Raw genomic sequence first — 27,759 nt, 5'->3', positions numbered from 1 at the left:
AGGCCTGGAGGTGTGGCTCAGTGGTTGAGCTCCCCCAGGTTCAATATCCAGTACCAAAAAAAAAAAAAAATTAAGCCTTCTGTTTAAGTGGCAGGTCAACTTAGAGGGAAAGACTTCTTTCAAAATCAGACAGATAAATAACAGATAAAAACCAAAGTAATCAAATGGGATAACAAAGGCCAACACCACTGTGCCAAGCACAATGGAGTTAAAGGCCACCCAGAGGAGCAGATGTAGGTGTAGAAGTGAGATCCCGCTTCCCAAGCAGAGGCCGTCGCGGGAACACCAACGAGAGCTGACGATCAGACGAGGTCTCTGAAGGAGGCTCACCGTAAACCGTGTTGTGAGGGCAGCCGCCATGCTTGGGAGGACACCAGGAGCCTGTGATGGCTTCCACATCCCTCCAGGGCTGCCCCCCTTTCCTCCCTTCTCCCCATCTCTTCTCCCCACAGCCTCAGCCTGTGAGAGGGGCCAGAGAGGTGGGGCAGGGAAGGCAGACTCGAAGACAAGCCGGCAGTGTCTGGGCCTGGCGGCACGCAGGGGTGCCAACAGGCCTGGGCCGCACTTCTCACAGGCACTGCTCAGCTCCCTGGAAGCAAGGGGCGCAGCAGAGCACTCGCAACAGCCCACCCTCAGGAGCTGTCCAGGTGCCACCAGGAGCAGCCGGCACCTGCTCCAAGCTGGATGAGCACAGTCCACGCAGAGCCAGCCGGCCCACAAAGCAGCTCACGGGAAGGTCCAAGCAAGCACCACCAGAAATGCACGCTCGGCCTTCCTGCTTCAGGCTGCACCTCCGAGACGGCCCCGGGGAAACGTCACACTCTTCGCGTAGGTGAACCATAGCAATCACGCCCGTCTGACAACGCCACACGGACCATCTTCACCTGCCCTCTACCCAGGGAAGGAAGGGCACGGGCGCCCCTCAGCCCAGCTCCTTGTGGTTCCCTGGCTAGTGGGGAAACCGCCAGGACTCAGAAATGCTCGGAAATGTTCACCCAACAAAAAAACAGAAGCTACAATGAGCATCCGCGCTTGACAAGTTCGAGTTCTTCTAAAAAATGTCTTCAATGGCGTGGGTCCGAGATTCTCAAAATGTACAAGCCAAAGGCAATGTGAAGTCACAGGGCGAGGGCAGGAAACGGTGCGTGCTCCCCGCACTGCTGCGACCTAAACCGCAAGGCCCAGATCGGAGGGGCCTGGACATGGCCCCAGTGCCCCCTGCACTGCGCCCCCAGAGCAGCCTGAGCAAAAGGGGCTCAGCCACCAGCAGGGCAGAGTCCATGAGACCCTGGGGACGTGGGCCTGGCTCACCCAGACTGGGGGCGGGGCACGAGCCGAAGGAGCACCAGACGCGGCGCCTGGGCCATCGCCTCCTAGAACCTGTGGCCTCCCACGTCCGCTCTGCCCCATGGGGCAAGGCCAGGCACAGTCTTCACACGCCCTCCCCCCAGCACGCAGGCTCACCTCCTGCCTGCCACCGGACATCCTGTGGTGGTCGGTCTGGTTGCACTTGGTGGAGAACTCATCCTTCTTCACAATCTTCAGTGTCATGGCGTGGGGCGGGGGCACAAGGAACAGTGAGCTGGTCACGCGGCTCCCTTGCCACCGGTACCATGCCCACCTACACATGCCCCAGCACAGGACGCGCAGGCAACACCCTCCCCAGGGCGCTCAGAGCTGCGGCCAGCCCCAGGGAGCAGGGCATGATTCCACACAGTGCTCTTGCAAACCAGAGGGGAAGCAAAGGAACCACGGGGCAGAGGAGAAAGGCTGCATCCACATGCAGGCCGGAGACAAGGCTCCAGAGGCAGGTGTGAGTCTGCCTGCCCCCTTCGTCTGCACAGGAGCAGGTCACAGCTACGGACGCCTGGCACCCTTGTGAGGCCCAGCCTAGACAGCCCTGGGACCGTGGCAGCCTGAGGGACCCGAGTTCTCCCCTACCTGAATGTGGCCGTTGTGGGGCCCTTTGTGGCCGTACATACACTCCACCGTGGCAGACTTCCTCTCCATGAGGTGGATCCTGAACAAAGGCTTGAACCTCATGGGGTCGTCCACATGAGGGTCGTGTGGAGGCAGGTACATCCAGCCGATGATGAACAAGCCGTCCACCTGCACAAGGACAGAGGGCGAGCTCAACTGCTCACCAGTCTTCCTCTCGCTCGCCGCCCCTGGTTGGGAGCAGGCCGTGCAAGCAAAACCAGTGTCGCCACGGGGTGAGCACGAAGCCTCCTGGCCTGTCAGGTCCAGGACCCGAGGACCTCACAGCCACCTAGTCAGGGCACCAGGAAGCCCAAGGGCTCAGGAGAGGCTGCAGAACCGATGACTCCTTTGCTCACTCCTCTCAGGCCAGGCCCGAGCCAGGGTGGCGTGTGCCTCTGCAGAAAGGCCCTGCGGCGGGAAGGCAGGGCTCCCGCAGCGGGCACATCCCTCCCAGTCTGCAGACTTACCACCACGTTCAGCAGTCCTCCATACGGCCCGATGTCTGGCTGCCACAACCCCAAAATGTGCCGGTACCGGTGGAGCACTGGAGGGAGAAGAGGCAAGGGCACGCTCAGGCTCAGCACTGCAGGGGGCGGGCGCCAGGGCCCTAGCCGGCACGCCACCTGCGCTTGGGGCTCCCGCACAGTGGGAGCCACCGATGGTGTCGGAGCTCTGATCCCTGCCCCGAGTGCAGGAGGGCAGCACCCTGGCCTGGAGGGCATGGAGAGAAAAGAGCCCGCCTCGGGTGTGGCCAGGCAGCTGGAGGGAGAAGGCCGGGTGGAGCCCAAGACTATCAGGACGTTTCTGAACCCAGGCCAGGGCTGGTGTGCCTGCGTGGGACTGCCCTGCAGAAGAAGCCTGAGTCTGCTTAGCACACACAGCGAAGCCAGCCTCCTTGTCTTAGGGTCACTCCTGGATGGGCTGTTGTTAAACAAACAATAACGAGCACGACAAACGATAAACAAACGCTGAGCTCCAGACGAGAAATGCCCAGAATCAGCCTCAGGTGCACACTGAGTTGTGTAGCTTACTGTGAAGCCCATGGAAACTTGAGTCAAACCAACCGTGATCCCAGCAACTCGGCAGACTGAGGCAGGAGGATCCAAGGTCAAGGCCAGCCTCAGCAACTCAGCAAGGTCCTAAGCAACTTAGTGACACCCTGTCTCAAAATAAAGAGTCAAGAGGGCTGGAGATGTGGCTCAGTGGCAGAATGCCCTGGGTTTGTCCCCACACAGAGTCACCAGAGGGACGACAGAGGCTGCGAAGGATGAGAGGGGACGACCACCTGACAGGGCAGAGCAGAACCCAGTGGAGGCAGGCATTCACCATACAGTACTCTCAACTCCTCTGTACGTTTCTGAAACTTCGTAAGATACTTGAAAAAATAAACACTATCCAGCAAGACCCTGCTCCTCCTTTCCCCTCCTCTCCCAACTTTACTGCAGTCAACGGCTGGTTCTTTCTAGAAAATCAACCACTTCCATCTTGAAGTTTCTAGAACACTAAACATGCCCTGTACTCAGGCGATTCCAGGAGGGAAGCAGCAGGTAGCCTGTTCTGCTGAAAAGCAGCATCCCAAAGCACAGCTTCCAAGATGGCTGAGCGGCTGAGCCAGCCCTCAACACACTCATGAGCTCTGCTGGCACCAGGATGGATGCTTTTGTTTGGATGGACCAACGTGACCGTGGAGAACAACCAGGTCACATGGGGAGACACTGAGAAACGGGCCCTTAAAAGGAACCTGAACTGCAATTAAGCTCCATTGACGGCCAGAGCAGAGGGACCATGACAGACCTGCCCTTTCTTCCCTCCCCACCTGGACACCCTTCCCTCCAAATTCTAAAGCCCAAAGACAGTGCTGGGGCCTGCCCGCCTGCCCAGGACCCCCAGGAGTAGCAATACTCATTCACCTGCACACAGAGGAGAAAGGGACTGAGGAAGACACGCTCAGGAAAGAGCCACCCAGTGCATCAGCTGCAGTCAAGAAGTGGAAGAGGTGAACTTGCTTTAGAAAGCACTGCTGTCACACCACTGTGACCACAGAAGGCACCATGATGCCTCCAGGAGTCTCGCCTCCGCCTGGCGTGAGCTCACACTGACCCCGATAGGGAAGCGCCTCCCTCCTGCAGCTCAGGGGACAAGCGTCTCCTGTAGCCCTCAGGGGCTCGCCTTTCCAGCGCAGGCCACAGAGGTTCTGCAACACCCTCTTCCACACGAACCCCCATGTCCCAGGGGCTCACGCTCCCCAGAGAAGGAGTCCCCAGTGGCTCTGTTCAGAACACTGTCCCCAGCCTCCACACGGAACGCTCTGAAGGGCCAAGGGACTCCCAGCCAAGGGCCAACAGGAAACCCTGGCACCCAGTCCTCTGGCCCCCCTCCCACTGAGAGCCCGGGACACAGCAGTTCTCCAACCCTCCAGCCAGTGGTCAAGCTGTCAGCTAGAGCAGCACAGGCTGACCCACCCAGGTGCCCAGCGTGACCTCCCAGAAGCAAGGGAGGAGCCTGCGTTCAAGCTCTTCCTCATCTGCTATAGAAAGCTCCAGAACACACACACTGAGGGACAAGAACACAGCCCAGCACACACCGGGCAATTCCCGAGTCCTGGCCGCTCAGACTCCCCAGGGTAGGTGTAGCTCCAGACAGACTGAAGCCCCAGAAGAACCCGACCTCAGAGGGAAGCAGAGGGAAGCTCTTGGTGCCCGTCCATCTGTAGCTCAAAGCCCACACCAGGCTGGATGCCCAGGGCTGGGAAGGAAGAAACCTGCTGCATGCAGCTAAGCACAGAGGGCTGGTCAGTCTCTGACGCAATGTTCTGGCCATCTCCAACAAGGTGCAGGAAAGGACAGCATTCCCGAACTGCCCGCGGCTCCCGCACACGAGTGCTTCCACGTCCCCACACGCAGTCTGCTCAGACAGCTCTCCTCGGCACCTGTCTGTGCGCAGAGGGCCTGGAGGCAGGCTGAGCAGACCCAGGCGTCCAGAGCTCCAGGACTGCCCCGGGGATCTGGTCCTCAATCTGCAGGCCTGTCCAGAGCTCAACAGGATGTTAAGAAAAATTCTTTAGGACATGCTTATTCTTTCTGCTCCCAGATTTGTCAGCAGTTCCTACTCCAGTCAGGCAAGGCTGAAACCCGGACCCTCCGACAGCTGAAGTAACAGGTCTGAGTGTTTCTAGAAACTTCCGAGTGGTTGTTAGTGCAAGCTGATAATTTTAATCTCTTTCTCGATGACATATTCTCCACTCAACCACTCTGAGCTAATAAAAAGTGAAAAGGACACAAATTTCCTTTAACTACATCTTAGAAAAATGTCTAGAGCTCAGTCAGAGCTCTGAAGGAGCAGCTCTGCCCTGTGTTTGTCTGGTATACTAAGTGCACACATTTTTTTTAAATTCACATTTGCTATTCAAACATACTGAATGATAAAGTTTAGAAGTCAACTCACATTTCATTTTAGAATGGGAAAGTGTTAAGGCTCCTACACTGTTCTCTGGTCTGCCTCTATGTGAATTTGTGCGGTAGCCCCATCAATCAGTGGCAGGCACTAAACATGCATCCCCAAAGCACAGCCTGGGTGCTGGGCGGCTAGCGCACCGGGGTCTGTGCTGTCAGGCTGAGAGCTGGAGAACCTCTGTGCAGCTGCGCTCACGCAGCAAGAGCTATCCAGAGCCAGAGGAGGGACGTGTGGCAGGTGTAGACATCTCTGTAGCCCGTGTGCTCGTGATCAGGTAGGACTCTCATGAAGCGTTCCGACTCACACAAGGGTTTATACCTGAACAGACACACAGGGAAGGACTCGGATGGTCTCGCTTCTCCTTTGTGTCCACACCCTTTTCCGCGCCACAGTGGCTCCCTCATGGACACACAGGGCTGGTTGGAGAACACACCCATGACATCCCTTCCATGGGAGCAGGAGACCTCTCCAGGCTGCTCACTGTCCCCTGGCCAGAGGTGCATGAAGGGTCCCAGGCCCCAACTGGGAGAGACTGTCTGGGGTGCTTGCCCCAGCTAAGGTGTCGCCCAGGGCAGATTCGGTATCCCCTTTGTCCCTGTGGCGGATCTCTTGACTGAGGACGCCTCCCTGCCTGACTCAGATCTGGCACAGCTGAGTCAAGGCTGCCCACTCAGCAACCTGTTCAGGAACTATGGCTGATTCTTCTTCAGCTCTCTGCCCCCAGAGCTTAACAGTTATCTCCCAGATAAAGCTTCCAAAGAAAATGTATAAAAACACAATTCCTGTACTTTGGGTGAATATGAAAACAGAAATTTGCTTTGGCCATTGCAGTACAGATACTTTAGGATACTAAATAACAGACAGGAAGAACTATTCTCTGCATTTGGCAAACATTTTCAAGAAGTTAAGAACAGGCAAGAAGTCAGGTGCACACGTGTTATCCTAGCAGCTAGGGAAGCAGGCAGGAGGATCAAGTTGAAGACCAGCCTCAGCAGCTTATTGAGACCCTGTCTTAAAAATCTAGAAGAAAAAAAAGCGAGGGGCTGGGGATGCAGCTCAGTGGTAGAGCACCCCTGGGTTCAATTTCCAGTTTAAAAAAAAAAAAAAAAAACAGCAAGAAAAAGAAATCCTTGAGTCCCCAGACACACACCCCCAGCACCTCTTTCGAGTTCCTCCCTGGGTGCTACAGGACACTGGAGCCTGGACAAGTACCAACACCTGCATCCCTGTTGGGATATGGCCGCTGGTGCTTCCTGCTCTTCAAGAGAAACCTGATGGCTTAGCAAACCTGCAGCAGAGCAGGAAGGTGGAAGCCTGTCTCACGAGACACTCGGGTGCCAGCGGGCAAGGGCCCTGAGCGCAGCCAGTGCTGCAGTGGCCCTGGAAAGCAGAGAACTAGCGCGACGACCAGAGGGGTTGGGGTCGACCCACTGGGCATCAGTGGAAGGTAACATGTTCAGACCCGGGGGGACAGACCCAGAACCCCGGGGAACAGCTCTGGAGGCACCAGAACCACTTCCTGCACAGCCGCACTGCTCAGACCTCACAGTTCTCAAAAATGGTACAGTGTGCTGCCAGAGGAGAGGAGTGACTTCTACTGCTGGACAGACAGCAGGGTTAACTGTGGCGGGGCAACTGGCTGCGTTCCCAGAACAGAGGAGGACCTTAACTATCACCAGCACAAGGAAATGACAGATGTCTAAGGTGACGGATATGCCAATTGCCCTGATCGGACCATACATGTCACATATGTGTACTGAAATGTAACACTGTGTCCAACGAATATGTGTAATTATTATATGTCAATTAAAATTGGCTGGGCATGTAGGTGCACACATGGAATCCCAGAGACACAGGAGGCTAAGGCAGGAGGATGGCAAATTCCAGGCTAGACTCAGCAACTTAGTGAGACCCTGCCTCAAAATAAAAATTAAAAAGGTCTGGGGATGTAGCTCAGTGGTAGAGCACCCCTGGGCTAAATCCCCAGTATTGGTAAATTTTTAAACACACAGATACACACGAGCAAGGGCAGAGTCAGTGGTAGTGTCTGCCCAGCATGCCTAGTGGGTGGGTCCCCAGTAATGCTGGCTAAACAAATACAGAAACTGTTAAATAAATAGATAAAAACTCGGAGGCTTTAGCCACGACAGACTGAAAACGTGAGGTTAAAGACACCCCAGAACAGGAGGAGCCCAGCACCCCACGCACAGCATGCAGCAGCCACCAAGGCTGTACCTAAGGACAGTGGGGCTGCAGTGGGGCTGGTCCTAGAGCCCTTGCCTGGTTGTGAGGCCCGGGTTCCCAGCTGGCAAGACCAGTGTGGCTGAGACGGGGTGTGAGCAGACGGCCAGAGGTCAAGCTGCTCTCCTTCCCGTCAGGCTCACTCTTCCCACAGTTAAGAGGTGACAACAGAGAATCAACTCACGTTTCGCGTAGACGTCTCGACAAGACACGCCTGTAATCTCCAGCTTCCGCAAGTTCTCACAAACACCGTATTCTGCAACAAGAAATGTCGGCTGAAGTTTAAAATCAGGAAATCACGAAGCAACAGTGACAGCTACGGGGACGGGGAGGGGAGCACTGTGGCGCGCCTGAGAGCCCTGCCCGCCAGGTGGCGGCTGAGCTGCAGCCTGGGTCCCCAGGGAGCCGCTCTCGGCTTAGCATCACCAGCACGATGAAGCCACGCGGTGTCCCTGCCAGCGAGGCCACAGCCTGCTGCGCACAGGTGCAGACGACCCCACTCTATGAGTGTGGTGTGGCAAGCATGTGCCTCGCTCCCATGGAAATGAGGTCTCCACTGGCGCTAGGGTGGGCCTGTGACCCCAGTGCAGCCTGCCATGCCATGCCGTCACTGACACTGGTGAGACTGCAAAGGGGAACAGACACCAGGTCCCGGGTCAGTGAAGGGGCTCCCAACACCTTCTGCCCCCCATTCTTACACCCTGACCCTGCTGACAGCACCTACCACCCAGGGTGTCCCACTAAAACCCCAGGCCTCTGGTTCAGGTGTCAGTCAGGCTTAGGAGCAAAGTGCCGAGTGCAGCCTCACCCAGGCAGAGCCGCCCGCACCACTGGTCCTTCCAGCATGGCTGCTTCCTGTGCCGGGCGCCAGGCCGAGCACACCCAGGCACCCACAGCCCTTCGTCCTGCCAGCAGGCCCCAGGGGCAAGGCCACATCACCTCCGTCTAATCTGAGCACAGGTGCAGAGAGGTTGTGACCTGCACAAAGGCCTCCCTAGTGCACGAGCTCCCGGCACAGGAAGGGGGGGGGGGGCGGGCTCCGCAACAGCCACAGTTCACGCTGGGATCATACGCTGCAACGTTGAGCTGGGGCCCTGCGGTATGGCCTCACTGATCCTAAAAATGACCTCCAAAGGCAAGACTCTGTCCCCAAGGCTAAAGGGAAGCTGGGGGCTCAGAATGTGGGCATGAGGCATGTGGGGACACCACAGGCGGCCCTTGCACACCACTTCTGACAGTCCTCCCCAGAGGTCTGGCCTTCTCAGTAGAACAGATGCTATCGACCCAACGCTTGGGTACCAGGCAAAACCCCAAGGCTATCCCAAGGAAAGCTCCAGAGGTCCCGCTGGGCGAAGGGGTTGCTACCTGGCAAAGCTCTTAGGCAGGGTCTTCAGGCCTCCTTCTTTCCACAGCATGTCTCTGTCTGCACACTAGATCCCAGGCCAGGAGGCAGCAGCCCCATGTGGTCCCTTCTGAGGGAGAACCAGGCAAGGCACACCCTCCATCCAGGAAGCTGCAGTAAGGGCCGCCAGAGAGGCCACACACGACACCCAGCAAGATGCCACAGCCTATTCTCTGGAGAAAAAGCCTGAGACCCGGAGAAAATGCTACTGAAAATCTCCCGGCAGAGCCAAGCAACTCCCAACTCCAGATCTAGAGCCAGCCCCCAGCAGGAATCAAGTCCAGGCCACAGAGGCAACTCAATTTTCCAGTTCCACATTTTACAAAGTAAAAGTAAGCACGTAAAGGCAGGGATGTAGCTTGGTGGCAGCGTACTCCCTAGCACGTGCAGGCCCTGGGTTCAGTCCCCAGCACCACAAAACAGGGACAGTAAAACTGCATTAATGATACATTTTATTTAAGTTAATAAAACAGCTCTATCACTTCCACGTGCAGGTGCTGCCGAGTGTCTCTTTTTAATTCCAAGGTTTAGGAAGCTGGTGTGTGCTGCGGACCTAAGCTCGTCCTGGCTGAGATCAGTCACATCACTCAAGAACCTGAGAGCCAGGTGTGGCTACTGCTGCTTCCTGGGCAGCACAGAGCTCGACACCCTAACACAAGAGGCTAGTGTTTCTCTGTAGCTTGCTGAGCTCATGGTCCATTCTGGGTGTTTTCCTTCAACACAGAGAACTCCCCAATGCTGCTCACTCATATTCTACGGCACAGGCTGAGGATGTGGCTCAGTGGCAGGGTGCCTGTCTACACTGCACCAGGCCCTGGATGCAACCCCAGCATCACATAAAGCATGATCTCTGTCATTTGTTGCACTTCTAAAAGGAAACAAGAGAAAGCAAGCAGCTCACTGATGAAGCTGCTCCAGGGCATGAGTACAGCTCAGTCGCGTCCTCCCTGAGGGTGCTGGCTGCACCCTGGGCTCCTGTGCCCTCTGCAGTCATCTCCTTGCTGAGGACCAGAACTCTTACTAACGGGTGGCCCCAGAGGACCAAGTGGTTTTCCTTACCAGGGTTCAGGGCTCTTGAGAAACCATTTTTCAAGTTTTAGACAGGAAACTTTCATCAATGAAACCTGAACAGGAGACAGGTGTGGAGGCCGTGCGGATGAAGCTGAGGTGAGGCTGCAATCTCCTCCCAGGTGCCACTGTGCTGGGTTCCTGGAGGAGGCCTGCAGGCCCCAGAAGTCTCACAGCCGGGCTGTGGGAGCAAGGCCCAGAAGGACCCTGAGACCCCGAGGCTCCAGCCACCAGCACAGGGAGAAGATCTGAACTCAGACAATTTCAAAAAGGAAGAACCGTCACTTTGAATAAAAACGAGTATTCGGATTTCAGCTTTACTGAATACAGGAAGGGAAGAACAGTATCTTTTGGTAGGCTGGTCTAACCGTAAAGGAGACATTAAATTTTAAAACTATGCACCACAGGTTTATGTGGAAGGCTGCAAATAGAATCCACTCATAAACTTTATCTGTGACTTCATCATTACCACAAGGGACTAAGTCCAGGGCCTGCATCAAGGATGAGCTAAAGACAGCACTCTCCTCTGCAGTCTGTGGCCCTCCTGGGTGATGGACAGCTGACATGTGCTCGTCGCCCAGGATCAAGGACCTGGAAGGTCTTGTCAACACTGGAGCAGTAATGAAATTTCCTCTAGAGAAGGGTTTGTTTAGGAGAGTGCCCGGCTGCCAAGGCCACCACCAAGAAGAGCAGGAATAGAGTTCAAGGGAAGCATGACTGTGTTCTGCTGGGTGCTGGAGAAAGGAGGGGAGGGCAGAGGAGCGACGGGAGCATATGGGCAAACCACTGCTGCATGAGCTAAAGAGACGACCTCTAAAACGTGTGGCTGCACCTCAAGTGGAGAGAGGAACAGCTCTCACTTTCCATCCTAAGGGGATCTGCCTAGGGCATCTATAAGTCCCCTGCAATCCTACAGCCGGCAAATTCTAACTAGAGGGCCAAGAACACTGTGGCAAACCCTCTCGGGAGGAGGAGTGGGGCAGAGGGCAGGCCTGGGGCCACAGTGGGGCCAGCAGCCACTGAGTCCCTGGGCCTCAGTGACATGGTGTTTCAAATATGCTGATACTACACAATCTGTTCTTCCAATTGATCGCTGGAATCAAGATGTTCCTATAGCGTCTGCCAAGAAGGACAGGCAGAGAGGCAGCAATGTGACCAAGGTGCTTGGTCCTGACCTTCAGGAGAAGCCAGGAACCCTCTGGCAGCTCCAAGGGGGCCTTCCTCTGGTACACAGGTGCCTCTGCCCCGAGGTATCAGAAGGTGCAGGCGTGCATGTGCACTGTCAGAGAGGCACAGCAAGGCACGGACAGGTCGGGCTCACTCCAGTCAGATCCAGGGCACCAGAGGACCTGTCAGTGAGACTGCCCAGGCTGGCTGGAACGTACCAAGGCCCAGAGCCCAAGGTCGCCAATATGAGGGTGCCCCAGCAGCTGGGAACATCTAAAAGCCTGCTTGCTGGACTGAGGGACATGCTACCCTAGGCTGCAGCCCTTTACTCAAGTGTTAACATCAGATGTGACATATAAAACCCAGCTAACCTCAGAGAGGAAACCTGACCACTAACATAATTCAGTTAACTTTGCAAATTAAACACGATTTTCTTATCACAGGCTGGGGTGCAGCTCAGTGGTAGGGTGCTCCCCTAGCACACCCCATGCTGTGATTCCCAGCACAGCAAAAACAAAATTCCCATCACATGACCCCATAATCACCCCACAGCACCACTGTTTCAGGCAAGGACTGACCACACCCAGGACAGTGACGGCTACTCAAGGGGTCCACCGCAGCCCAGGAAGGCACTTGATGGAACTCACAGTGACAATGTGCCATCGTCAGCTGCCTCGTGACCTTTCCACACGACGCAAAGGTCTTCATGCACTTACACCCCTGCCTCCTTTGTCCCTGGACCCATGTCTAGATGCCACCATGCTGGAGCCGCACAACACCCAGGGCTGGAGTTCTGGTTTTACTCACTGAACCGTCACTGCTCTCGGAGATAAGCTGGGAAGCGACCCTAACTCAGTAACAGCTGATCTGAGTAAAAGTAATCACTCTCGTCCCCCTAGAGGCAAAGACGGGGAAGAAAACCAGCTGCCTGAAAGGTGATATTCAAACGCGGCACAAAGTAACCAAAGCAAAGAGGCAGGCTGGGGTCACCTGGGGCACCAAGCCCAGGGTCAGGCCTGAGTGTGTAAGCACAGGGGGCACCAGAAGGCCCCGCAGGGCCACAAGCTGCTCCAGGCGCTCACTGATGGACCTCCCAGACCAACACCCACTGCTTCAGCGAGCACTTCTGCCGCCCCACACAGAAACAAACCAGACTTCAGAAACCACTCCATACACCCAGCACCCAGCACCTCACAAAGCTCACCTGAAAAGTGACACAGGAGGAGAGGGTCATAAGCTCGAGTCCAGTGTGTAAATGTCTGGTGCCTTCCTGAGAACTGCCTGCCCCGAGTGCAGTGCGGCCTCCCCAGACAAGGCGGTGCCCGCCCAAACCACTGGGTCAGAGTCTGCACTTCAGCAGGCTGCACAGGACAGGTGCACACCGCCGCCCTCGGCCACCGCTGCCCTGCTCCAGCAAGGAGTCTCCTAGCAACTTCTCCAAACTTCTGAGGAAGATTCATTCCCCAGTTGGTGAAGTTCGCTAGAAGCACGAAGCGAAGTCGGGTGCAGGCTGAGGCGGACGGAGGCAGCCTTCCACCTCCTGAGCACTCACAGCGCACAGGGCCGTGCGTGGCTAGGCAGCCCCTCCTGCCCGCTGCAAGGCGTCGGTGGTCCTGGCTCCCGGGTCCACCACCCGTCCAGCCACAAGGAGGATGAGCAGACCCAGCTGAGGGACGTCCTGCAGAGCGCCCAAGCAGCCCTCCAGACACTGCTGCAGTCAGAGACCCGGGAGTCAGAGGCCGTCACCCAGGGGAGCCCACGGGGACGAGACAACGGCCATCATGGGGTCTGGGTGGACCCGAGGGGACACTGTGGCCGAGTACGGCTTGTCCTCTGCACTTGTTGAAGTCTAGCCCTGTTAAGAGTGCTAAGAGGTGGGGCTGGGCTGTGGCTCAGTGGTGAGTGTTCGCCAGGCAGCGTGAGGCGATGGGTTCCACCCTCAGCACCACGAAGAATAAATCAAGCAAAGGCATGCGTCCACCTACGACTAAATGAGCTTTTTAAAAAGAGCGCTATGAGGTGGAAGCATGAAGAGGCGATCAGGGATCCACTCTCTCAAGAGGATCAGTCTGCTCCTGATGACTGCGTTACCTCGAGTGCATCCGCCAGCAGAGCCAGGTTCCTGAACCTGTTGCCAGGTGACACCTGTGCACTTCAGAGCTCTGCAGGCAAGAGGACCCCTGCCTGATGTGGCCTCTCCACCCTGAACAGCAGGTGACCCAGAACCAACGCGCCCACTCTGTGATCTTGTGTCCTCAGCAACAGAAGATGGACCAGGACAAGGCGAGGACAAAGAACACCTAAACAGAGCATGAGCTAAGTTAGTGACAGGCCGTGGAGGCTCTTGATTCACGTGCAAGATGCCAGCGGGGAAGCTGGAGCATCGGGGACCTTCTGCCCCACTTGGTAGTTTTTCTTGATGTTCTCTGAAAAAAACAGAACTCGGGGGGAAATTAAACACAAGAAACAAAGACTCCTCATTCTCCAACACTCCTCAGCAGCGAGGGCAGTGAGCAGGGCCTGGGCACGCGAGCAGCAGGGCGGGCAGGTCCAGCAGCATGGGTGCCAGGGAGCTGGGCATTCTGGATGGCCGGAACCCCGCCGCTGCAGAGCCGGCATGCGCTGGTTCTGGCCCCACAGGCACAGGAAGCCCTCCTGCGCCCGCAGCTGGAACCAGGAGCCCAGCAAACGGGTCCTCCTTAGTGGAAGTCACCCTGGAGACAGAGCTGCAGAGGCACTGCGAGCAGAGGTGACAGTCACCTCTGCAGGGAGAGGGAATACACCCTGAGGCAGAGGGGTGCGCTGTGGGGACCTCCAAAACATCTACGTGGAGGACTTAAAAGGCCAAGAGAAAACCCTGGCTGTACAGGTGCCAGCACACCACGGGGAGGACAGAGGGGACAATTTCCCCAGGTCAGCGAGGGGGAGACTGATGAGGGGAAGCCCCCAGCACCAGCAGGAAGTCGTCTTCGGCTACAAAGGGCAGGGAGCTAAGAGGGGCGGATCACAGCCGGTGGCCCCAGGAGGAGCCTGGGCCCTGAGAGGCACCAGCTGCTGTCCACCTGCGGGGCCTCCACCAGCACGCCCAGCACAGGAGAGCAGACAGAAGACGCTCCTGACCTCAGAGATCCCCCAGCACGCTCACCAGCAGACAGAAACGCCTATGCTCCCCCTGCTGAGGAGGAACCGCAACTAACGTGGCCTGTGGGCCTGGGTCTGGGAGAACACCTGCAGCGGCCACCCTGGAAGGATGGGGTCCACCGCTGCCCCTGGACAAGCCACCCACCCCAGGTTTGCACCCTGGAAGCCCAGGGTGACCACTGGCCCTCCAGTCGCTGCAGCTCTCCATCCACCTCTCCATCGACAGGTGTCGTCCATCCCCTGCCCAAAGACTACGTCAAAAGGTCAGCACATGAGCAGGCCAGCGCTCCAGGGCGTTTCCGTTCGGCATGGCCAGAGGTGAACACTGCCGCGCTGTCAGGGCGGCCAGCAGACCCTCCCCATACTCTCACCCTGCGGCGTATCACAGCCCGGCAGGCTGATCTCAGTGCCTGTAGGACAGCAGGGCCCAGCCCATGCCAGCGCCCAGGCCTGTACCCCAGCCACTAGGGAGGAGCACAAGCTCGCGGCCCCCAGCCACCTAGTGAGGCTGTCTCAAAGTAAAAATCAGAGCGGGCTGGGGTGTGGCACAGTGGTGAAGCACCCCCAAAATCTAAACAAGCCAGCAAGCAGCGGGGCTAGACCAAACCCTGAACCCCACCCTCTCTTGTGCCCTTTTTTTTTTACAGTGCCCCCAGTCAAAGGCCAGCCCTGGGCAAGCATCGGTACCGCTCCTCAGGCAGTTTCTCTGCTCCGACTGAAGAAGGCTGGCCACCTGTCCACCTGACTCCAATACACACTGCGCCTGCCAACCAGTGCAATATACTGTGCACTGCCCTGCATTAGCAGCCTGGGCTTCTACAAGATTCCAAGGTTGTTAGCTAGGATGACCACATCATCAGAGTCCAAGGTCACCACTGATCTCCACACAGTACATCAACAAACAGCATTGCTAATATCAAGAAGGACATGAACTTGACTCAACAAAACATCCACGAACCCCATTAAAAATCAAAAGAAAAGCAAAACCATGGAGTATGCTAACAGAATGGCAGTCCTTCCTGGGTTTTCCTGACCTTGGCAAAAGGCCACCATAGACCCACCAGAGAAGAACACGTCACCTTGACCCGACAGTCCTACAGAATGGAAAAACCTACTGAGTAGTGGCACACCCTGCTGCTGTTCTACAAACCAGGAGCCACCGAGGGAGGTGCACTTAGGACAGCTTCCAGGCAGTGGACTTGCCAGCAGCCCCACATCCTTCCAGAGAATCTGACGAGCACCAACTACCCTCACCTGATGGTGCCCCAGACGACCAGGTCGGTCGCCTCCCATGCTGCAGCTTTACTGCCACGGCTGCCAATCCAACAAGTTCTTTAACCCTTTCCCATGGCTTCCAGAAGTCCCTCTGAGGAGTATCTACTCCCAAGAGAGCAGCAACAGCTGGGGAGGGAGGAGGAGAGGGAGGGAGGCAGAGAGCTGCCGAGCAGCAGCCCCAGGAAAGCAGGCCGCTCCCCAAGGCTAAGCAGGATCCGCTGGCTCCTGCTACTCTGCTTCTGGCGACACCCCACCTGGAAGCAGGTCTCCAGGAGCTTCTGCACACGCATGCTCAAGCAGCCGGCCCAGACAGCCCAGCCACACTGACTGGAAAAGGAGCACGAGGCCACTGGGCTGAAGGAGATTCTTCCACGTCATGGTACCTCGGTTCCAGTCTTGCTCTCCTGTGGTGCTGGGGGCTGAGCACTCCCCACTGAGGCACAGCCTCAGGAAGGAAAGCTGCTGCGCACTGCAAGGCCCCGCGGGGTGCGCAGGGCGCCACAAAACCCACTCCCGGAGGACTAACGACACAGGATCCCACAGATTCCAAGCCCCCAGGAAGCCACGAGCACAAACAGCAGCATGGGGAAGGGGCTGAGGGAAGACAAGGCAGTCAGGGTCCACTGGGGAGGTCAGCAAGTTGTACACAGGGTCCTGGTGATGGCCGCACAGTGGTGGGGACACGAAGCCCAGCAGCACACCCGAGACAGGTAACACAGTGAACGCCATGTTCTTTACCCAGGAAGAAAATTAAACCGCCACTTCAAACACACTAGCCAAAAATAAGACCAAAAAAGGGTGGGCTGGGGATGTGGCTCAGCGGTACAGCACTCGCCCAACATGCACAAGACCATGGGTTTGGTCCCCAGCACTGGGGGAAAAAAATCAAAGGGAAAAAAATATACTCCATCCAGAAATCTACCAAAAATCTACTTTGAAGCTGGGTGTGGGAGCCATGCCCGTAATCCCAAGCAGCTCAGGAGGCTGAGGCAGGAGGATCATGAATTCAAAATCAGACTCAGCAACTTTGTGAGATCCTGTCTCAAAAAATAAAAAAGGCTGGGGATATGGCTCAGTGGTTAACCCCTGAACCAATGGTTCAAACCCTGGTAGTGAAAAACAAGAAAAATTTTAAAAGATATCTATTTTGAAAATGTTTTGCCAAGAGGGACAAAATCTGGCCAAGTTAACTATCCCTGGCTCTGCCTCTTCTCAGGACTGGCCCTTGGGGCCTGAGCTCTGGACACTGCCTCCCTGGCCAGCCAGGTCGGCACCGCAGTCTGGTCCATCCCTTCCAGTCAGCCCCTCCCCTGTCTGCTCCAGCCTCTCCAGGAGTCATGTCTCTGAGCTTCCTCCTGTGCACAGCAGATAGGGAGGCCAGAGCGACAGCCCTGAGCCCTTGTCCCAGTGTTGTGTCTTCACCATAACGAACGGAGTACCTGTTGCTTTCAAATAAATAACACAGCCAGGCACAGTGGTGCATGCCTGTAATCCCAATGGCTTGGGAGGCTGAGGCAGGAGGATCCCAAGTTCAAAGCCAGCCTCAGCAACTTGGCAAGACCCTGTCTCTAAATAAAATACAAAAAGGGGTGGTGATGTGGCTCAGTGGTTAAGAGCCCCTGGGTTCAATCCCCGGTACCAAATATAAATAAATACATACAGCAGATCTGGAAAAACACTCTTGCAAAAGAATGCAAATCCCAAACCTAGAGAGGCCCCCAGACATCCCATGAAGCATCTGGAATGTCTGGAATGCTAGCAAGCTGCCCTGTGCACAAGGCTCCTTCTCGCCCACCACCCAACCCTGGCTGAGGCCTGCTGGTCAGCCCCGGGACACCCCTCCCTCCTGCACCTGGGGAAGCCCTCTGCCCATCTGCCAATTCCCCGACTCTGGAATCATCGGGCCTGGCACCATTCTCCGGTTTTGGACCCCATGCCAGCAGCGGTCCAGCTAAGTCCTGGCTCCCCTCCTCCATCACTGGGGGCCAGTTTCTGTCAGTGGAGGCTGACTCACTAGGCCCAACCCAAGCAGCCCCTAAAATGGGAGGAAGGCCAGGGCAGATACGCGTCTGGAGAGGACACTTGCACTTCTCCATGGCTCCATGATGCCCTTTTCAGCCAGAAAGACACCCAGGCATTACATAACCCCTTTCCCAACCGCATAAGCAGGAGGAACAGCTGTGCCCAGGCCTTGGCCAGTCAGTCCACCCCTGGCAAGTCACCAGCGTCTGACCACTCACACGTGGTGAGGAACAACCTCCACTCAAGCCTGCCAGGCAGGCACACTTTCTAACTCTTGTGCTGGCAATGGAACCCAGGGCCTCCAGCAAGCTAGGCAGGCGCTTGCTGAGTTGCCCAGGCTGGCCTTGAACTTGGGATCGACCAGTCTCAGCCTCACCAGCCAGTGGGATACTTCACTTCCTTCCCTTCCCTTCTTCCTTTCTTTTTACCATCCTTTCGCTTCCCTTTCCTTTCTCTTTTCCTTTCTCTCTCTCTCTCTCTCTCTCTCTCTCTCTCTCTCTCTCTCTCTCTCTCTCTCTTTTTCTTTCTGGTACCAGGGATGGAACCCAGGAGTGCTTAATCGCTGAGTCACATCCCCAGCCCTTTTTGTTTTATTTTGGGTTGCTCAGGGCCTATTAAGTTTCTGAGACTGGCCCCAAACTTGGGATCCTTCTACGTCAGCCTCCTGAATGGCTGAGATTACAGGTGTGCACCAACTGCCTGGGATAGTTCACTTTCCTAAAGTTTTAAAAAATGAGTCTTGCGAAGGTCCTCCTCATCAGCAGCGCTCCCTTTACCTCTCCTCTCTGCTACATGAAGGGCTTCTCAACAAAGCCTCACATGAGACTCAACCTGCACCAACTAGTCGGCCCTCCTTCCAAGCAGCAGAGTGCAAGAAAAGGACCCCTCAAGTCCTGGAACTCTCCTGCCCCTTCAGGACTGGCCGGGCCCTTCTGCTGCTGTTTCCTGGGCAGGCTGTTTGTACGGCTGCTGATCCTTCTGCCAGAACCTTGGCTCAACAGGTACCCACTCAACAGAACCCTAGGACCCCTACACCCCATTTCAAAACCTCCTCCAGGGAGGAGCCTCCACTTTCAGCCTTAAGCACCAGTCCACACACTTCACATCAGCCAATCAGAAAGAAGCAAAACAGGGCTGGGGACATGGCTCTGTGGAAGAGCACTTGCATCCTCCGTGTCAGGCACTGGGTTCGATCCTCAGCACCACGTATAAATGATCGAATAAAATAAAGGTCTATCAACAATTAAAAAAAAAAAATCCTTAAAAAAAAAAAAAAAAAAAAAAAAAAAAAAACCAAAACAGCATTTTCTTCTGCCTGCAAAATTAAGTTTTGAGGCTTTGTTTTGTTTCAGGTTAAAGGATTGACTCTAGGGCTGCTCTACAACGGAGCAGTCCCACCCTCACCTTTTGCTTGTTTGTTTTTAATGGTGACAGGGTCTCTGCTGAGTCGCCCAGGCTGGCCTCACTTGGAACCCTCCCTCAGCCTCTGCAGTCACTGGGGTCACAGGGGTGCGCCTCTGTGCCTGGCTAAGTACCAGGGGTTTTTGTTATTTTTTAATTTTTTTATTAATTTTTTAAGAAATTTTTACAGACAGCATTTTGATTCATTGCACACAAACAGGGCACAACTTTTCACTTCTATGGCTGTACAATGTAGTCACACCACTCATGTAATCATACATGTACATAGGGTGATACTGTCTCTCAGTCTACTGTCTTTCCGTCCCCCACCCCGTCCCACCCCATTTTCCTCCACACCATCCCAAGTTCCTTCATTCTTCTCTTCCCCCTGCACCACCCCTCCTGTTATTATGTTTTCTCTGATAAGTATCAGTTTTTAATTTCCATTTTTGCAGAAAGATCAAGACATTGGAAGAAAAGAGTATTCTCATTATGATGAATTCACCAATTTTAGACCTGATGGAGATGTTCTCCAAATAGCATTTCAGGTGCATTAAGATACCGCCATCAAAGGAAGGGACAGGAGAGTTATATGCCAAGCCCGATACTGGCAGGCAGGAAACTGAATGGAAACCCTCGGGTCCAACCATCAGGGAGGGGTTCAGTGTGGAGGGGGAACATGAATGTGTGAGTGTTTCCTCTTCATAAAATCTATCTTTTGCAATTCTTTGGATATTTTGATGTAGATGAGGGCCTGAATTTTCTCAACTCATTAGCCTTGAGCAGACTTCATAAAGTATCTCATAACTGTCAAAATCAGCTTCTTTATAAAACCCCCCAGCCAAAGGGTGAAGCATCAGCCAGGCAAGGCCTGGTTAGGGCAAGGTCAGAGCATGTTCAGCTGGCTCCCGCCTGGGGCTCCCTGACAAACAGCCACTTATTTATGGCACTCTGCACACACAGCACAGGAGGACCAGCCAAGTGAATGACGCATCAAAAAACTGTTTACGGTCAGGCGCACAGCCAAGTCTGTGATCCCAAGGAGGGAGGCTGAGGCAGGAGGATCATAGGTTCCAGGCCAGCCTCAGCTACTTAGTAAGACCCTGTCTCAAAATAAAAAAAATAAAGAAGGCTGGGATGTGGGTGAGTTGTAAAAAGCTCCTGGGCTCAATTTCCACTACCAAATAAAAAAAAAACCACCACCACCTCTCTACAGCCTGGATGCAGGACTTGGCTTCGTTCCTTTTGCAGGGGAGCAGCCCCTACTTGCTCCGTGCTGGCCCCAGCACCAGGACAGACCTGATTTAATGGCAGGACTCTCACCTGCACACAGAAAGGCCACCAGAAATATTTAATCCAATGACCACCCCCACTTGCCCAGACAGCAATTTTAGCTTGAGTCACTTCTCATGCCAACAAGTGGCCAGCAAGATCCAAGGTCCTATGGAAACAACCCACATACCATCACTAATGGGACACTGGAGATTTTGAGCTTCTCCCTGAATTATAAATATTACAAGTAACTCCTGTATCTCAAGTACCTAGTGTACTCCCTGGCCCCAAGTCATCTTATCCTTTTATAAAGAGCTCTTAAATCAATGTGTCTTGTCTACACACTGAAAGTCAATCATGGTCCCAAATCCTCAGAAGACATGAAACCCAAGCAGAAGTGCCATTTCCCACTCTCAGGTAAACGTACTACTCAGTCTCACTCATTCCCAAAGAATAAAAAGTGAAGGCACCACTACAGCTCTTCCAGGACACTGGGCTGGGACGAGCCCAGTCGTTAGTCCCTGCGGCTGGGAGCAGCCCTGCCATCCACCTGACCCCACGGGACTCCCCCTGACCTGCCTCACTGCACCCACCACCGCCAAATGTCCAGGAAGACGAAGTCTTGGGACTCAGACAGACCAGGCCTGTCGCACACACAACTGGCCTGTCTCGATGAGACATGCACAGCATCAGGTGTGACTGCCAACTGGCCAGTTCCTGACCCTGTGGGGTGGAAAAGAGCTGCCAGAATGACAGGGTGGAACTCTGAAGACAAAGCTGTCCACCATGCTCCTAACCAAGAGGTGGCAAATCATCACTCAAACACAAATTTTGGAATCCACAAGTTTTGCTTAAAGTTTGAAAAATTTGCAAAAGTCATTACAAATGAAGGCAAAAAATAAATGTCTACAAACAACTATAGAAACATTTTGCAAATTATTAAACCTAACCAAACTACCTGAATACAACCTGTAAGTCAAATTAAAAAAATAAAATAAAAAGGACAGATGGGTGTGGGGCACACACCTTTGATCCCAGCTACTTTGGAGGCAGGAGGATCCCAAGTTCTAGGTCAGCCTCAGCAACTTAGCCAGACCCTGGAGAGAGATTTTTCAAGGAAATTATCTCCTCATTTAATCCAGTATCTGCTAATTTTTTTTTTTTAATGGTACTGGAGACTGAACCCAAGACTTTACTACTGAGCTATAGCCCCAGCCCTTTTAATTTTGCAACGGGGTCTCACTGAGTTGTAATGCTGGACTGGACTTGAACTTGCAACCTTCCTGCCTCAGCCTCCCAAACTACTGGGTGCCACTGCACCCAGTTTGTTATTCTATCTTTAATTTCTCAAAATGAGACTTCTACGTTATCAGGTCACCTGAGTAAATGAGATGCTCTGATTCTATGGTCCAAGCCCCTGGGGCTCCAAGAAAGCTTCCACAGAGCCACCACAGTGGGAAGGGGAGACTGTGGAGTCCCGGGCATATGACCCCAACTTCCTCCCATGTCTTCATCAGCACCTGGCACATTTCCACTAACAATTCTAAGAACTTATCCCAGGCTGCAACTCAGTTTATTCTGTGGCATGTCTCTGAGTTTTCTGATTACACCAAAAAAACTGATTATCCTGTTCTCAGAGCTGAGCTGTACATCCTGCAGTTCCCCAAAGACAAGTCCTCAGAGATCACCTCAGGCTTGGCTGGCTGATGGAGAAACGCCTCAAAGCACAAGGAAATCTTTTTGGCGGATCTGAGTGTTACAGGTGCACAAAATATAAAGCTCAGCAAATGAAAAGGTAGAGCTCACGGGGAAAGAAAAAGTAGAACTTCCTTTGCCTCTATTTTAAAATGTAGGGCTGGGGTTTGACTCAGTGGTGGAGCACTTGCCTGGCACATGTGAGGCCTTGGGTTCGATCCTCGGCACCACATAAAAACAAAAAATAAAGGTACTGTGTCTACCTCCAACTAAAAAAATATACATAAAAAACACGAAAAGAAAATTTTTAAATGCAGAAACATGCTGTACTTGCCCATAGTTGACAAAAGACTATTATGACAGTTCCTACAAATGTGTAGGGCAAAAACAGCCTAAGAGAAAAACAAAACAAGAAAAAGATACAACAAAAACGAGGAGGAAGCATCAATAGCAAACAGCTACCATTTAGGGGCAGGGTTTTTGGTGCTTCATCTTATTCAGTTCTCTTAAAGCCACTTCCCACCAAATACTCCACTCAGACTTGGGAAGGTACAGTAACCTTTCCAGGACCTGGCAGCAGATAAATGGAGCCTGGCACAAACTGGCTGACTCTAAACCCAGAGCCTTGGCCATTACATTATACGACAAAGATAAAACAACCTGCCCACTGCTGGGAGGTTTTGGAGGAAGAGGCCTTCTCCTGCAGGCCTGAGGTGCAAACTTAAGTAGCTGGGTAATGTGTAGCAAAGATTTCCTTCATCGATGCTACCCAACAGTTCCACTTTGGCAAGTACACTCCAAGAAGATAACCTCACAAGTGCTGAAATATACATGTAAGTCTTCCAAATTTCTATAAAATGCACAAAGCAACTGTCAAAGCGCTACTTATGACAAGGAAAAATGGGAAACTTCAAAATGTGCCTGTTAAGATATAGCTTGTAGCTGTGACGCATGCTATCTGTGGACACCGATTCCTACTCCAAACCGCCAATGACTACATGCATGCATGGAAAGAGAAGCTTTCCAAAATTTTAAGTCTTTGACAGTACAGGTCTTGATGGCACTTACTTGATCCCTTTTGCTGTTCTGCAACGTTGGGAAGTGGGGTTTTTTTGTATTTTTTTAACCAAAATATGAGAGGTGAAAGCACATCAGACATCTGTTAAGGCTGAAGTGCAGCGAGCCTTGAACTCTACGTTGTCACCTTAAGTAGCCGCTCCCTGCCCTCGCTCTTTCCCAGCACCCTGATAAAATGCGCCCAACCTGCTTGAGGACAAGGTGGCGGCCTTATGCACACGCCCAGCCCATCACCAGCAGGAGCCCCGGATCTCGGGTGCCTTCAGCTCTGCCCTACAAGCTCCAGGACCCTGGGGGAACAGAGGCTGCCTATGCCCTCTGAACCTCCTGGGCCCTGTTGACAGGACACCAGTAGAGCTCACGTCGGCCTGAACCCCGCAGCCGGGGGAACCCACAACCCTCCCTGAGCCCCCAGTGTGGGCAGCGCCACTGTCGCCTCCCAGCCCCACCTGGCACCTCAGTCGCCGGCCAGGCACCTCGAAACTGCGACAGAGCCCCCGCCCCGGACCCCCTCCCTAGCCCCGGGCCCCGTCCGGGGACCCCGCCCGGCGCTCACCCTCCCGGCAGCGCCGCCTCCAGATGGTGTCGGTGTGCAGGATGCGGCGGAACTTGGTGCAGACCTGGGCCAGGCTGGGCAGGTCGGTGCCCGGCAGCGAGGCGAAGATCTCCACCAGCAGCTCGGGCGGCAGCTCCAGCAGCGAGCAGCGCGGGGGCGAAGGCGCGGGGCCCGTGCACGGGCCGCCCCCCGCCCCGGTCGGCGGCGCGGCGCCCGCCTCGATACGCTCCTCCTCGGGGTCCGTGTCGGGCTCGCTGTCTGCCGCCGCCGTCTCGGCCGGGCCCCGGCGCTGCTGGCGACGCCGGCATCCGCGCGCCGGGCCCACGCCGCACAGCCGAGCGCACACCGCCATGCCCGCCCGCAGGACGGACGGCCGCACGCACGCACAGCGCTCCGCGCACGCGCGGCCGGAGCCGCCGCACGCCGCGCCCGGGCCTGGCCACGCCCCCTGCTGCAGGCCGCGCCCCGGGCCTAGCCACGCCCCTGCTGCAGGCCGCGCCCGGATCTGGCCACGCCCACGCCGCACGACGCCCCCGGCCTGGCCACGCCCACGCCGCAGGCCAGGCAGTGTCGCGGCCTGGGGCCACCTCCGGGAAAGCCCTCCCAGCTTGCGACCCGGGACCCCGGCCGGCGGGCTGTCCGCGGCGACTCGGGACCCTAGGACCCAGAGGCCGGCGGCCCAGGATCGCGAAAAGAGTTCCCGGCGTCGGGAGCAAAAGAGTGCGGATGCCCCGTGTGAGGATCGAACTCACGACCTTCAGATTATGAGACTGACGCGCTACCTACTGCGCTAACGAGGCTCCGTGGCGGCGGCTCCGCCTCGCGGCCCTTGCAGAAGAGAGTGCGGACTCCGCGGCCTCCTGCCGCCCGCCGGGGCTCAGCCCTGCGGCGCTCCGGGCGCGCTCAACCCGGCCGAAGCCCGCTCTGTCCCGAAAGGGCGCTCGGTATTTCTGCCGCCGCTGTGCCGGAAGAGGCCTGTGCGGCCCTCGGGCTGCAGCGGGCTGAGCTCGCGGCGCCCCCTGAGCTCGCCTGCCCCCTGCTCGCGGCACGTGCTCTGAAAGGCGAGCTGAGCGGGGTGTTGAGGCGGTAGGAAGTGGCACGGGATGCCTGGAAACTTCCCGACCGCTGTCCCCAGAGAGGAGTGGTCCGCGACATGCCGTCCCACTGAGCCGCACCCCTGCCCTCATTTAGAGGCAGGGTCTCACTGAGTTGCTTAGTGCCTCGCTTTGCTGAGCCACTGGGATTATAATCACGCGCCACCGCACCGGCTCCCTGATGTCTATTTTTAATTTAATAAAATTTAATCTGGTGTAGTGGACATCTGTAGTTCCAGCTATTCAGGAATCCTGAGGCTGAGGAGGAGCGCTTGAACCCAGGAGCCATCTCAAATATGTAATGATTTTAAATAAAAACTTAAAAATTAGTGAAACTTAAAATGTGTGTGTAGCTGCAGACACGGCTCTGTGTGTGAACTGCCTTTCTTGTGATGAAGCGCTAAAAGCCATGGGGCTGGCTCCCTTGCTGGCCCTGAGCCCTGGAGAGACCTCCTGCAAACTGAGTGCCCAGCAGCTGCGCAGATAACCAAAGGGAGCATGGCTGGCCCATCGGCTCCTTGGGGCCAATGCTGTACAAAACCTTCAGGTTGCCACCCCTTTAGGGTGTAGGAGCAGCCTGGCTGTCAGATCACAGTGAGGCAGGTTTCCTGACTAAAATCAGCAAAATCAGGTACATTCCAACCTCTAGCATCTGGCCTAGAGGACTGAAAACAATTCCTCAGCTGTCTCCTGCACTTAGATTCATTTTCTCATCCACCTGCCACTGTTGTCTGAATGCTCTTCCTTCACATAATAGAAAGCACAGCATCACGTTGCTCACTTACTTAAAAGGATGTGATGGTCCCACTGACTTCTTCCCGGGTCATGCAAAGTTGCTCACAACCTGACCCCAGCGCTGGGTCAGGCCCCATGTCCAGCTTCTTCACCCAGTAGGTTTCTCCCTACTACTGAACCCCCAGGTTGTTGTTTGTAAACATTGGCATCCTTTGCAGCAGGCTCACTGGACACACCCATCACCTGATGGCCAATCTCATGTAATCAGTGAGTGATCACGGATTCAAATGTTTAAGTGGAAAAAAAGGAACAAAATGGCTAAAAAACCAGGAATGAGGAATATGAACCAGACATATTAGTTCCCCCGCCTTCTGGGCCTTCTGGCTGGTGATCACAAGCAGGAGATCCAGCAGGAGAGTGAGTAAACAGACATGCAGGACCGTGTGAGAAATACTTATAGAAGGCCTGACTAGCCTACCAGCTGTTCTGTGTGTCCCAGTGAATTCCAAAGTACAGGCTTGGCCAGTGTGTCAGTTCATCAAAACAACAACATCCATCCACCTAGAGCCTGCTCTAGGAGCTGGGTGTGAGAGGATTAACAAAACATCTTTTCCCCTAGAGGAACTTCAAGTTTATTAAAATAAAAAATAATTCAGTTATTTTCATCTTTAGAAGAATGGTCATACTAATCTATATTTATAATCTGAGTTAATAACTCAGCACTTAAAAAGAGACACACACACACACACACACACACACACTTCTGTAGATGTGCGCTTCATTTGGATGATCAGAGAAAGGTTCTTTGAAGTCCTGACATTTCTAATTATAGGAAGAATACAAGGCCCTGGGTTCAAACTCCAGCAAACACACACACACACACTTTTTTTTTCAGTTACAGGAAGAACTGAACTTAGCCAAAAGAATATTGGAAGAATGTTGTAGAAAGAAAAGGCAACAGTCGTTCCTGGCTAAGGAACGCAATGGTCTGGGAAAAGGCAGGAAGGGGCAGAGAGGGAGAGATGAACGGGAGGAGTTCCAGCCCAGGAGTGATCCGAGCAGGTGAAAGGTAAGATGGAGCCAGAACTCAAACTCCCGGGACGCCAGGCTCGGCATGGTTCGGGGAAAGCAGCGACCAGAGGGCGCTGGGGCAGCCGCACCGGCGCCGGGCGTGCGTGCGGGACGCACAGGCTTCGCGGCCTGAGGCGTTCGGCGGCGCACACACGCCTTTTGTTTTGGTTTAAAACTTCCTACAAGGTGAAGACGCTAAGTAGCACCGAGTTTATGACTTCGCACGTTCCACGACTGCTCGCGAGCTGTTTGAAGGAAAAGCGTGCGGGTGACACGGTGCAGAGGCGGGCCTGAGCACGGCGGAGAGGCACCGCGCAGAGGGGAGGTCTGCCCGCAGGGCGGCGGCGGCGCCCACCCAGACACGCGCCGGGCGCTGCCGGCCGACGGCGCGGTGCACGGGTCGCCGTGGGGGTCAGCCCGGGGGCCGCGCGGAGCCCCCCCGGCCGTCTGCGCTCCCGCAGACGGGGCTCCCTTTGCAAGGAACAAGGGGGGTGCCTTCTCGGGAAAGGCGACGCCGAGACCTTCTGTCCTAACACTGTGGCTCGGCAACAGGGAACTCTGCTCGCGGACGGAAACGTCAGCAAACAAGCAGAACGCGGGCGGGGCTCACTCTTCGGTCGCCTCGGAGTCGCTGAAAGTTGCACTTCTCAGGCCGAAACGCCGTGTGCCGGGCGGCGCAGTTCCCGGAACGCGGCGGCGCCCAGGAGCGCTGGGCGCTGGCGCTGCAGGCACGACCGGCTTGTTTGTTTACTTGTTCCGCGGAGCGGCGGAGGCGCCGCGACTGATCGGACGGCTGGCCAATAGCCGCCCAGACAACAAAGCCGGTCGGAAGTCTCCTCCAATCAGAGAGAGGCAGGGCGGGACGAGCTGGCCGGCCGGCCCCGCCACCCTGCGCGCCTCGCGCTCCATCTTGAGTGTGGCTGGGCCCGCGGGGCCGCAGGTGCCCTGCTAGCGGGGTCACGTCTCCGCCCAGCGCCCGAGCATCGCAAGCAGTTTGCGTGGGTTACTTCGTTCCCCCCACGTTTTGTGCGTTTCGGGGTACGAAAGAGGACACGTGCGGGGCTAGTGAAAGCTTCCACTCGTGGCTTTCTAAATGTGCTGTGAAGGGT

At 55.2% G+C, this 27,759-nt stretch overlaps 1 protein-coding gene across 2 annotated transcripts in view; it reads right to left on the bottom strand.

The window, feature by feature from the left end:
• The window catches only part of FBXO31 (F-box protein 31), a 30,587-nt gene extending 6,432 nt beyond the window's left edge, over nucleotides 1-24,155 (bottom strand). Inside the window, exons 1-5 of one of the 2 annotated variants that reach the window (XM_079119620.1) lie at nucleotides 23,751-24,153; nucleotides 7,859-7,930; nucleotides 2,448-2,524; nucleotides 1,942-2,109; nucleotides 1,465-1,539 (exon numbers count right to left, since the gene is read on the bottom strand). In XM_079119620.1, the coding sequence (XP_078975746.1) occupies nucleotides 1,465-1,539; nucleotides 1,942-2,109; nucleotides 2,448-2,524; nucleotides 7,859-7,930; nucleotides 23,751-24,102 (744 nt within the window). In that variant the 5' untranslated portion in view covers nucleotides 24,103-24,153. Of the gene's footprint in view, nucleotides 1-1,464; nucleotides 1,540-1,941; nucleotides 2,110-2,447; nucleotides 2,525-7,858; nucleotides 7,931-23,750 lie in introns of both variants that reach the window. The other variant, XM_079119621.1, reaches the window with a different exon arrangement.
• Nucleotides 24,156-27,759: the final 3,604 nt, after the last annotated feature.

Source organism: Sciurus vulgaris, assembly GCF_902686455.1.
Source record: "Sciurus vulgaris genome assembly, chromosome: 17".
Taxonomy (NCBI): domain Eukaryota; kingdom Metazoa; phylum Chordata; class Mammalia; order Rodentia; family Sciuridae; genus Sciurus; species Sciurus vulgaris.
This window is presented reverse-complemented; position numbering and strand designations above follow the sequence as displayed.